This window comes from Azolla caroliniana, unplaced genomic scaffold (assembly GCF_043228905.1).
Source record: "Azolla caroliniana isolate FFs.n. ecotype wild unplaced genomic scaffold, voAzoCaro1.0.p SCAF_12, whole genome shotgun sequence".
NCBI lineage: Eukaryota > Viridiplantae > Streptophyta > Polypodiopsida > Salviniales > Salviniaceae > Azolla > Azolla caroliniana.
The window spans coordinates 19,062,820-19,074,963 of NW_028230447.1; the positions used below are offsets into that span (position 1 = coordinate 19,062,820).

At 37.8% G+C, this 12,144-nt stretch overlaps 1 protein-coding gene across 2 annotated transcripts; it reads right to left on the reverse strand.

The window, feature by feature from the left end:
• On the reverse strand, window positions 1–5,755 carry LOC147857374 (uncharacterized). 2 transcript variants are annotated; one of them, XM_087328429.1, is made up of 4 exons: window positions 5,635–5,752; window positions 2,870–3,245; window positions 1,147–2,056; window positions 1–639 (listed from the first exon to the last, which is right to left on the reverse strand). In XM_087328429.1, the coding sequence occupies exons 3-4, from the start codon at window positions 2,010–2,012 to the stop codon at window positions 477–479; spliced, it is 1,029 nt and encodes a 342-aa protein (XP_087184555.1). In that variant the 5' UTR covers window positions 2,013–2,056; window positions 2,870–3,245; window positions 5,635–5,752; the 3' UTR covers window positions 1–476. The 2 variants fall into 2 exon arrangements, with proteins under 2 accessions (XP_087184555.1, XP_087184554.1); XM_087328428.1 differs by lacking the exon at window positions 2,870–3,245 and having other exon boundaries at window positions 5,635–5,755.
• Window positions 5,756–12,144: the final 6,389 nt, after the last annotated feature.

Genomic DNA, 12,144 nt, shown 5'->3' on the forward strand with positions numbered 1-12,144 from the left:
TGGAAAATGTTCTTATATATCAAATGATTCATTTGCACTAAATAGTCTAGTTTCAAAGCCAATACCGGATTTCTACACCATTCCATTTTCAATGGGCCAAAATCCATGTTTCTCAATTCCATGGGTGGTTTAACCATCTAAATTTCATATTTACATACATAAAAGAGATCAGGATCAAATGCATGTAACATATCCATTGCATAGCAAAACAATGGTTACAAAGTGATCTCATCTCTTTTGCAATGAATAAATGAGCCATGCGATCAGTCTCCTAGCATAATCTTGAGTACTTCCAAGTCTACCACCCAAAAGCTGATGCCAATAACAGTTTCTCTTCAATCAAGAATTTGGATCAAACACTGATGTCTCAGATGTATCATGTTCTATATATGCTTTGAGTCAACAAGTGAAAGCACAAAAGTGCCCAAAAGAAAACACATCTGATATAAACATATTTTATGCCTAGGCTGGCTCATTCATTCCTTGAACATCGCTCTCAATTGTTGCCTCATGGCCGATAACTCAGTCTCTTTTAGATCGAGCTGCTCTCGTAGATTATCATTCTCCACAAGAAACTCGGCTACTTCAGCCTCCTTCCGCCGCTTTCCACTTTCCAAGGTTACCACGTGAGCACTTAACCTGTCATAGCATCTGATTATGTCAAAACAGCAATAAATTATAAAAGAAACCATGCTATATGATGATTCAGTGGAAGCAATACAAAAAGAACATCTACTATGGATAATTTCCTGTAAGCTCAACATGATTATCTTTCTAGCTTTACCTTACTCTTCATAGCTACATTTCGGACCTCACAATTACGACTATTAAACCTTCCCGATCTTCATGGAGAACTTGGGTAGATGTACAAGTGGACCCTCACTCTTCATACCTACATCTCAGAGCCCACTATGAAGACTAGCAAACCTTCATGACCTTGACTGAGAACATGGTTGACATTGTAATTGATTTAAAGAAATTTACAAAAAAATGATCAGCAAAGTAGATGGCTAATATAATCACCTTCATGGAGGCCCATAAAATAGGCGAATCTGAATCCATAACCTTAAATTTGAGTCCTAATCAAGGCCATACGGATGTGCACAAAACCAATGAAACTTTATGACAACTAACTTTAAAGCATACCTTTCGGAAATTCCTTCCATCTCTTGGACTCGCTTCTCAAGCGTAACAATTGTCTCTCGAGCCGTGACAAGGTTCTCAATACTCGACCTCAACATTCCAAAATCATGCCTCACTTTTGAGAGCTCTTGTTCATTTTCCGCTGCACGTTGCCGCTGCCTCGATGTCTCATGTTCCATATCCTCTAACTTCACTTGCATCTCTTTCAGAACACTACTGGTGCCAATGGCCACTTTCTCCATCTCTTGCACTCTAGTCCACATACCTTCGAGTTGTAATGCCTTGTATTTCACCTCAGCCTGGCTAGCTTTTGCCTTCTCTCTCTCGTTATCCATATCCGTCTCGGCAATTATTGCCCTTTTCAATAGTAGCTCCATAATGTCAGTCACATGCATAACACTCCTTGCAATTCGCTCTATGTACTCCCCTTCAGAAAATTCACTGGTCTCATATTGTGATCCAAGAGGAGGGTCTAAAGCAGAAGTCTCCTGTTCTATGAAGGTCGGCTTCATATTCTTTCTCCACTCTGTTATAGGAACTCCTTTTTTGTCAACAAAACCCACTCCTTCTTGGTGCCTAATACCACACGATGTGTGCGCAAATCGAGGAATAGCCATAATTCTCGCTTTTGATTTCAAGTATGAGAGGAGGGTATCGGCCGTTTTCACACGCCGCCGGAGAATATCAACTTCCTTTCTATCATTGTTGTCAGCCGCAGACACCGAGGCTTTTAGTTCTAGCAACTCAGACTCGAGACGAGCCTCTCTGACTAATCCTCTCAACACATCTTGTTGCCATAACTTCTCTAGTTGCTCCACCCGAGATTGTAATGCCTCAGTGTCACTCTTTTCACTGCTTGCGGCCTCCATATCGAGTCAATGTTTTTGCACCTTCAAGGTAGACCCTTTAGTACCTTCAGAGTATATCTTTTGTTACTATCAGCATGTTCAAAAAATCTAATAGTAGCATCTTTAATTCAAACCTTAATTTAGTAATAACATCTTCAACGTTGAAAAAAATTGAAGGGGGCAATTTTCAACATTTTTAATAAAAGAACATAGAAGGGGGAAAGAGTTAGTATTTTACTCCATTCAACTTTCACTAATAATATTCTTATATGCATTCAGTAATAAGTATGCATGTGACAAGGTAACAATGACAAATTGATAATAAATGGAAAGCATTTAGAGGCCACGTGTAGAAAGAAAATTCTAATGATTTAATGTACAGAGCTTCAAATTGCAATCCATTTCACCCAAAAGATGTCAAATATTGCCACTCTATCAGCCGTGTGAAGCTCATGTTTTGTGACAAGTGTTTTTTTATGGCATTCAAGCTATCATAGCTGAAGCCAAAAACAATACTGAATGGTAAGCCAATCCCCATTATGTATAAGAATTACACAGGCAAGTTTGAAACCATTAGCCAAAGATTCAGAATGAACTGAATGGATTGACAATATCGGAACTTCCCCATTTATAGTAGCTCTTAGTTCTATGCAAGGTCTCTACTTGGCTACATTGCATGTTTGCAACTTGACCATCAAATGAATTGCTACAATAGTTATTGTGAGTACAATGACAAAACTGTTGACTAAGGTAATGTGATAATGACTATCATGAATATAACAATAGCCTACTAACTAAAGTCTAGGGCATGCACTAACATTGCCACAGATTCAAAACCCCCCTTTCCATGTCACAATGAGCAAATTGGTACTCGGCACTGACAGTAAAATTTGCTAAGAGAGCTACTTCAATTACAATCTGCAATCAGCTTGGGTGCAGCTTGAGCATAGTGGAAATGGTGAGTGAGCTCGTCTTGAATCTCTTGGAATTGAATTAGAGGATCTTCAATAGCAAGATTGCTACCTTGGATGAAACTTGAACATTGCAGATATAGTAAAAGAGCTCGGATTGAATCTCTTGGCGATGATTAGATGATCTTCAATAGCATGATTGCTAAGGTAGGTGCAGCTTGAGCATAATGGAAATGGTGAGAGAGCTCGACTTGAAAATCTTGGAGTTGAATTAGATGATGCTCAGTAGCAAGATTCCAAGAGCTTTTTGGATGTTCAAGCATCGCCCAGCGAGGATGAGTTCCTGTGTTTGTCAAGAATGGTGTGTTTGATAAAAGAACATGTTGAATTATTGTAAGCAAAAAAATCCGAAAAATGCAAGAAGTCAACCCAATCATCTTGCTGGTAGTTGATGAAACAACAAAGTTACTGCTCTGAAGTCTTATTCATATGCTCACTTTTGCCATCGCTCTACATATGAAAGCTTGAAGATGGCTTGCAAGAAATTCTGTGTAGCTTGAGCAAGTGCTTCAGCAATTTGAGCTGTGTTGGCTCTCGATAATTGAAATGTCATCGGACAAAACATGATGCCTGAATACTTCTCACATAACCAGATCTACTATCTTCTTATTATCAATAGTCTTAGTGCATGGAAAAAATGTATCATCTTAGTGAATTGATCCATCACTATGAGAATGGCATCAAAATGTTTGGAAGACAAAAGATCCGATGAGATGGATTTCCACAGACCCTATAGAACCAGTTATTGTCACACTAATACACACAATGTCAAGGTATCTATAACACCATCATACATCACAAATGTGAACAATCTTCCACAAAAATACAAAGTTGAAATGTCCAATACCTCCAAGATCCAGCTCTAAAATCTTGTAGAATCCAAAATGTCCAACCATGTATGTGTCACAGCAATACTATGAGATCCGAAGACAAGAACCAACATTCAAAAGATAGAGCTACCCATCATGCCTATTTAATGGATCATAATTTGTAGGAGAGTATCTAGATCTCAAGCAAGAAGTACATTTTAGAATAGTAGGATCTGAGACATCTTACATTTATACATAGATTTGTACGGGCAGAATCAAGGATGCTCAAATCTGTAGGTGCGTCGAACTAATTTTGCTACCATAAGCCTTATACAATCAAAACCTAGGCAGACTTGCTTCAGACAGTACAAAGCAAGCACTCATGTCCTAAATATAGAGTGGCTATTATGCATTGTTGCACCCAACAGCATTCTCATTGATTCAAGACTCGGGCATTGTAGAAACATTTGAGGTTCCTGCAGTTATTATAGACAACAATTTGGTGGGGAGAAAACTCCAAGAAGTAATATCACAACATAAAAGAATCCACAATGGCCAAACATTCTTTGAAATCTCATAATTGATTTCTTCAGTATCAATTTTTTGCAAATGAAAAGGTATTGGATGTAGTTTCCCAGTGCCTCTAATTTGCCATAAGTCACTTCTGAGTGCAAAATTAGACGCAGTAACTTCCATAAAGAAAGGCTCGGAAAGGTCAAAATGGGCGAAAATGGGAGCATATGTAAAATTTTGCTTTAAACTATCGAGTCCCTTGGTTGCTTTTGAGGTCTATATAGAAAATTGGTTCTTCAATGTAAGTTATATGAGAGGCATCATGATCTTCAAATAATTCTTGATGAGCTTGCCACAGAATTTTACAACGCCCAGGAAACATTGAACATTGCACACATAATGTGGTGTCTGCAAATCTACAACCATTTTAACTTTCGCTTTAAACCAATACCCTCTTTACCAATAGTTTGGACTCCAACTTTTGTCCGTTGTCGGACATGGTTGCTAACACTACAAATATAGCAATGGAGGACATGTGGTTTATAAATTATACCAATCATATGATATTTGAATGGATTGTATAAAATGGAAGAAATCAAATGGGTCCAATATATACCATATGATTAGGGACATCTCTATGTGAAATCATGAAAAACAAAAAAAAAACAAAAAGTAGCAATTGCATCATATATATAATGGCTTAAATGAAATGAACAAGATTTGAATCAACTTGACATAATAGAATTTTAATTTAAGTAGCAATCATATGATATTAGGCTAGATTGAATGAAATTGAAAAATACATGTGCTCATCAAGATCGAATCCACAATTGGCTACATGATTAATTCGAAATAATTGGAAGTTCTCTCTTTATGAGGCTTCAGGGGGGGGTCTTGAACAGCAAGAAAGAGTGCAGTGAAAGGCATATGCTATCACAACATATTCAAATGGATTGAATGGCATGGGCAAATATTCAGGGGCACATCGAGATTTAGTGTTCATATTTTCCCACGTTATCCATGTGAGCAAAATAAAATCTCGTCAGCATGCTTCTTTAAAGCAGAGAGGTGCGGGACTTCTCAGTAAAAGCAATGGGAAATGCTAGATGGATCAGTAATCCAAATTAATAGCCTTTTGGGCTACAAATGAAGCCTAGTGTCTTTGAAATGTTATCAAAGAATCCTCAAGATTGCAAGCAAAACCGTAAGAATGTGTAATTATAATATTAACCGTGTGTAGATAATTTTGAATAGTTCCATAGCCAAATATTTAGAGACATATAGCGCCATGAAAGAAGAGGCAATCAGAATCGAAGGTTAATGGATTGGCTAAAAGATGTGCAGACAAACCTGAATCAAATCGAAGTAGGAGAAGATGGATGGATGGATGGATGGGGTGCAGAGACAATGAACCAAGGCACAGAGGAGATTCAACCGCATATATCCATTCTCTTGCATCTGAAGGTCGAAAAGCCACCGTCTAGAAACAGAGAGAAGGGGGAAAGAAGACGACCCTTTTCACACTTGACCTAATTACTTCCTCTAATCCTTCCTTAATTAACACTAATCACATTTTAACTTCTCCTAATTATTCCTCTGCTATATATTATTAAGTAAACCCACCCAGGTTGTGTCTTTATCGCCTTCCGGCCGGCCATTCGATGTGTCCAGCCGTCGAGAGCCTCTTGGGACAAAAAGCTTGTCACACCATGTTTTTTTCGATATACCTTGTATGCCCAAATTGCTTGGATGGGCGGTCTATTTGTGTCTTATTGTTGCCTCGAACATGTGTTGTGTCGTGTCAGACCTTTGTGAGAATATGGTTTGCCCCGTGTCTGACCTTTGTTCCTGGGATCGAAGAGGTCTAGAGAATATGTTCATGTTATATCAAGACATTCCCTTTCTATCTTCTGTAAAAGCCAGCCTATCGAAATTTGGTTATGCCTATCTATCCCGACATTTTAGTTCTAATTGTAGATTTATTAAGCATTACCATGTATATGGAACCTATTAGTTTAGAAAATGATTTTGTAGGCCACGCCCTTTACATTTAGTCGTGTTTTAAAAAAGAGATGTCTAATTGGGAGATATATTTGTGCTCCTTTGAGGAGTTTCATGTGAGAGACACAGATATTTGTCAACTGTCCAATCAACGAAGCTACTATAGTTAGTTAATACACCACAGTGCCTGAAACTCAAGATGTTCCAAATTCGCAACAAAATGGATCCTTTGCTAAGAAGATTAATCTCGATTTCTCTTGAGCGGTGGGTATATTATTGACATTCATGGAAAACCAAGGGCAATGGTAGAAAAGGACGAGAGACCAACAAATTTTATTTTTTTGAAAAGATATCCATTCATTAGTATAAACAATTTACAAAGTTTTAATTCCTAAGTGATCGGGGGAAGGAAGATCCAGCTTGGTGGTTGAAAGTGCCAACAAGGAGTGCCATTGTTCGAGGACATAAGTGGAGTAGCTTTCCACAAAGTAAGAAACCGATGGCATTGAGCAGCTTTATCGTCAGAATCTCCACTAATACAATCCCATTGACCCTTCAAAGTATGAACCATGTCCAACCAAATATTATTTACCAATTCAGTCGGTGAGGCTCTAACTTGATGACAAATGAGAGAGCATTGAGCCTTCCGGATGTTATATGTAGTAATACTACTCAATATCTCCCATAATGGCGACACCTCCTTCCTTATCCCTAAAAACTGCAAAGACACAAATGAAGTACACTAACACTTCTAGAGTTAGTGTGAAAACCATGGTCCATAGATTCCCCATTGTAATGGAAAATAGAGCGGATAAGCAATGTCCAAACCACCATTCCCCATGTGAATACCGATGGGGGAAAGTAGTTACCAAATATTCTAAGGAGGCATTGCCATACCAGTTGAGATTCCATGCAATCCCATAGATTGTTACAGGCATGACCATAAATTATCCCATAGTAAGTTTGTACAGTAGTATTCTATACACGTGGATAAAGTGTGAGGGTTAAACGAGAGTGTAAAGAATGGAGGATTACTTTTAATCCTAGGAATTGAGACAACCCATAAGGGCCAAGTATGAACTTGCCTGGTGACGTTAGGTGTGGCTAACAATTAGCAATGGTTCGGTTCGGTTTGAGAGGGTCAAAAGCGAACAATTTAAATTTTTTTAAACCTGAACCGAACCGAACCATGAAACCGTTAAACCGATCCGTTAAACATTTTTCAAACCATTAAAACCGCAGTTTCGTGGTTCGGTTTCGGTTTTCAACTTAGGTCAAATTTTAATTTTTAAAATTTATAATATTTCATTATTTTAAATTTTTAAAATTTTAAAGATGTCCCTAAAATGTGAGAATAAGGTCTAAAAATGAAAAGATTGTTTAAAAACAATTTTAAAAATAATAATAAATAAACAACTATTAAATCGTTTAAACCGCGGTTTCTAATTGTTGAAACCGAACCGAGCCGTTTTACAAAACCTAAACCTGAACCGAATTGTTGAAACCATTAAGCCATTAAGCCACGGTTTCACGGTTTGGTTCAGTTCAAACCGAACCGTTGCTGATTGTTAGGTGTGGCTATAAATATGAGGCCTAACTACCCTCATTAGACACATCATTCGACTACGTCGAGACTTTGATCTTGTGGTGATCAAACTCTTGTAGTGAGTGCGCCAATACCAAGTACGACTTGATGCCAAGGCGGTGGTATGGGACGACAATCAAAGCTTGAGTTCGTCTCGATCCCTTTGCTCGGGGGTGGTTAGGGGGATCAATGCCCTTCTTTCTCCCACCTTTCTTATCTATCCATCAATTATTTCCTTGTCATATGCTTACATTAGGATTAAGCTCTAACATAGACTATGCTTTTGAGTTTTAGCTTGTAAATGACAATGAGCACAACTAGAGGATACACCCATCTTATGCAGCCATGTACCAACATGCAAGACTCGATACACAAGTAACCATATTGCATGACGTTGTCGCGATAGTCCGCGAGCGTGTGTAGGATCCAAGGCGGGACCGCAAGGGTCTTGAACTAGGGAGTTGAGGAGAAGGAATAAGACATGAAAGGGAAGCTTAGCTCAAGAGGAGAGGAGAATGAATATGACATGAAGATCGAACAAGAGATCAATGGAGGCAAAATACTCATTGAAAAGTTATATTAAGAAAACACAAACGAATACAACCATGGCGGCATAGGCCAAAACCCAACGACTATAAGAAACCCTAACCGGATAAGTAAAGTAAAGAAGATGAATAAGGAAACCCTAAGTGAAACCCTAACCCTAAACCGAAATGGGAAGAAGAAGAACCCTAGAACTATGTGGTATACCTTTCACACTAAAAAATAGGCAACCCCCTCACAAGTAACCCCTCACTCCCTTTTATAGTAGTAAGGGGTGAGCACATTACAAGAGGGAGTCAAATCCCCTTTCACTTAATGGGGAATATCTCCCTTGATCTTAAATCGGTGGGCCTTGACTCTCTCTCTCTCATATCACTCTCAATGCCCACTACTCATTCTACTCTACAAAGTGCACATCATGTTTATGCCTCTACGAACTTCGTGGTGCACCTTTAGCACCTTAGATTATTACCCTTCCCATTACATTTTGTTTACTTATTCTTATTACACAAATTTACAAGTGCATGTGCAATGTTGCACTTCCCCATTTGATTTGTCCTTCCCGGCTTTCTCACCGTAGCCGGAAATCTTCACGACAACGTATTAAGTAATGCCCTTTTGACTCTAGTATTGAAATGTAGTCGGTAACACATCCCATCTATTTGACAAAACATGTCTTCCCAACCGTACAAAATATTGGAAAAAGTTAAAGTTGTGACCAGTAAATAGATTTGTCCACTAATTGTTAGCTAGGTCCCATGCTAATCTAACTAAACAAAGGTTGTTTACCCGCCACCCATAACTCCGAATGTGACCTTATGCCCTCTATCGGTGGGTCAATATTATCATTTGTGATTGGCATATCCTATTGCCCTTATCTTGTGCTCCATAACATAAGGATAACCGATTACCATTTCCAGTGATTAAGATAATTGGTTTGCGTTATCCACATAAAAAAGACGGAAGGTCTTATCCTCTAAATACCCCTTTACAGTCAATAGTACTTCCAATCTAGTAAAAATACCTACCCATCTATGGTAAGAGCTAGTAGGTGGTATGGTGGCTCTATTCATAGCTTCCTAAATTTGATGATGCATTAGTTGTCCTTCATGCATCCTATCCAACACTTGTTTTTATTTCGCCCAAGAGCGCGATAAAAAAACCTGCCAGGTCTTGACTAAGTTAGCATGACCTTCTACCAAATTTCCCCATGCCAACCATTGTTTAGAACCCAACATTAATCCATTTGATGTTGTAAACAACGAGTTCCATACTAACCTTTGTCTCAAATACTCATCATAAAGAGTAGGTTTGGGTTTATTGTGGAGCAAACCAAGTGAGACTTGTTTCCATGAAAAAAAATAGTTTGAATAAATTTTTCCTCTCATCCATGGGATGAAGGTACTCTGAAATTTTCCCTAAATATCCAATTGACATCCATTTGACTATGGTGCACCTAAGAAAGGAAAACATTCTGAACAACGATTGAGAAACAATACTTTTTCTATATCTCTTGCCCCGTAGTAAATCCTCTAATAATCAACTTAGTTAACAATGCTCTTGACTACTCTACTGGATCAATAAAACCTAGTCCTCCTTTAGAACGAGGTATGGTAATAACATCCCATTTTACTTTAGATCGAGCACGACCCTCTATATTTCCAAATTAATCTCCGTATTTGTAAGATGCATGACTTGGAAAAGATCCAACAAGACAAAACATACAATATTGTTGCCAACAATACTTGGCAACTACAATTCATCTAGCGAAAGACAACTTGGCTGAACTCCATAATAACAACTTTTTTCGTAACGTCAGTAAGAGGGGTGCCACTTAATTTTCTGTGGAAAACTAATTACCTATTGTACATCCTAGATATTGAGTTGGGGTACCAATAGACCAACAAATTTTACTCATATGTCCTTCATGTTCTTCTTTTCCATAACCCTTAGTAATTGACAACATTGAACCAAACCACGAAAACGTGGCTTAATGGTTTAAACAACTCGATTCAGGTTCAGGTTGTTGTAAACGGTTTAGTTTTGGTTTGGTTGGTTTGGGGGTTTAACGGTTCAGTTCAAGCCTTTATCGGTTTAACCTTTTTTAGTTTAAACGGTTTGAAACCGTAGTTTAAACGATTCAAACGGTTTGATGGTTTAGAATTGACATTAGATAATTTTCTTAAATATGTTTTTGAACATTTTAAGCCTAAACTTGATATTTTAAGTAAATTTTGAAAAATTATAATTTGAAATATTAAAAATTAAAAAGTTTTAAAATTAAAATGTGAAAATTTGAATTTTGACCTAAGTTGAAAGCAAAACTAAACCGTGAAATTTTGGTTTTATTGGTTAACACTTTAAAGGTTTGAAAGTCTCTAAAACTGTTTGGTTTGAGCTTGATTTTTTTGGTTAAAACAATTTCATGATTTTTGGTTTGGTTTGGTTTGGTTTGGTTTGGTTTGGTTTAATGTTCAATTTTCTTTGAACGGTTTGAGTTTGACATTCTTGAACCGAACCATTGTTGATTGCTAATAATCTTTTGCATGTATTTCTCAAACGAATCCGCTATTTACTGATAAATTGGTCATTCGAACTAATCTATCTTTGGGGAGTTGTAGCAACCAACAAGATCTACACAAGAGCTAATGTAAAATCACATAGAAAGGAATGCAAGCATGATTAACCAATAGATTATAAGAAATCCAAAACCATCAATCTACTTGTTACATTATATTCGTGGATCTTATTTGTTGTTTATCATCTTGCTTGAGATTCTAGATAATTAGACAACAAGTGTTTGACAAATTAATTCATATGGGTTACATGTGGAGGCTATTAAACATGTAGGTATGTCACCTAACCTTGGATATAACGCTTTGTTGGTGATCTTGCATTGGCTCCATGGTTGGGAGAGGAGTAAAATCATGTGATGACCTTATGGTGTGAAGTGTGAGTTCAATATAGTTCCAATGCATATCGTTGCTTGCATGTAGGTTGAGTGTGCGAAGAGATGCTACCAACAAAAAAGACACGAGTAAAATCTCTTGCATAGAAAACGAGTGCTCGAAGAGATATTGGCACAATGTAAAGAAAGTGATGTCATGAAAGCAAGGAAATGGTTTACCACCTTCATTGCAGGGCCATTAAACAATTGCAAGCTGCCCACTGGTCGTGAATGCAATTAGGGGAAACGAAACCAATCTCCAGATAGAAGAAAAAGATCGCGGGCGCAGGATGATATGAAGAGACAAGCACAAGATGTATGTATGTATGGGAACATGAAAGGAAGTCCAACCAGTATGGGAGATACTGAGTAGTACCACTATATATCACATTTGGAAGGTTAGGTGCTCTCTCATTTTCCATCAGCTTAAAACACCACCGGCTGAATTGGTTTCAAATATTTGGTCAGATATAGTTCATACTTTGAAGGGACAATGGGATGGTATTGTTGGAGTTTCTGATGCTAAAATTGCTCAACGGTGTCGTGAAGATACGTCACTACGTGCAGATCGTGAGGCGGAACCGCCAGGGTTCTGGACCGGAAGGATTCGAAGTTTGCACAAGTTTTAGCGAGAAAGTATTTAAGATAGATAGAAAGAGAGAGAGAGATTGAGTTACGATAGAATGCTTGACTTTAGATTGAGAGACAAGATTAATACATCACAAAAATGGAATAACGATTTTTCTTACTTTTAATTTCTTGATTAATACATCGCTCCCTTTGA

Bases quoted from the DNA above. Each gene is read 5' to 3' on its own strand.
- LOC147857374 (XM_087328428.1), bottom strand. From the start codon at position 2,012: ATGGAGGCCGCAAGCAGTGAAAAGAGTGACACTGAGGCATTACAATCT. The intron at 640-1,146 runs GTATGCTTTAAA...ATGCTATGACAG, and splicing joins ATGGAAGGAATTTCCGAAAG to GTTAAGTGCTCACGTGGTAA.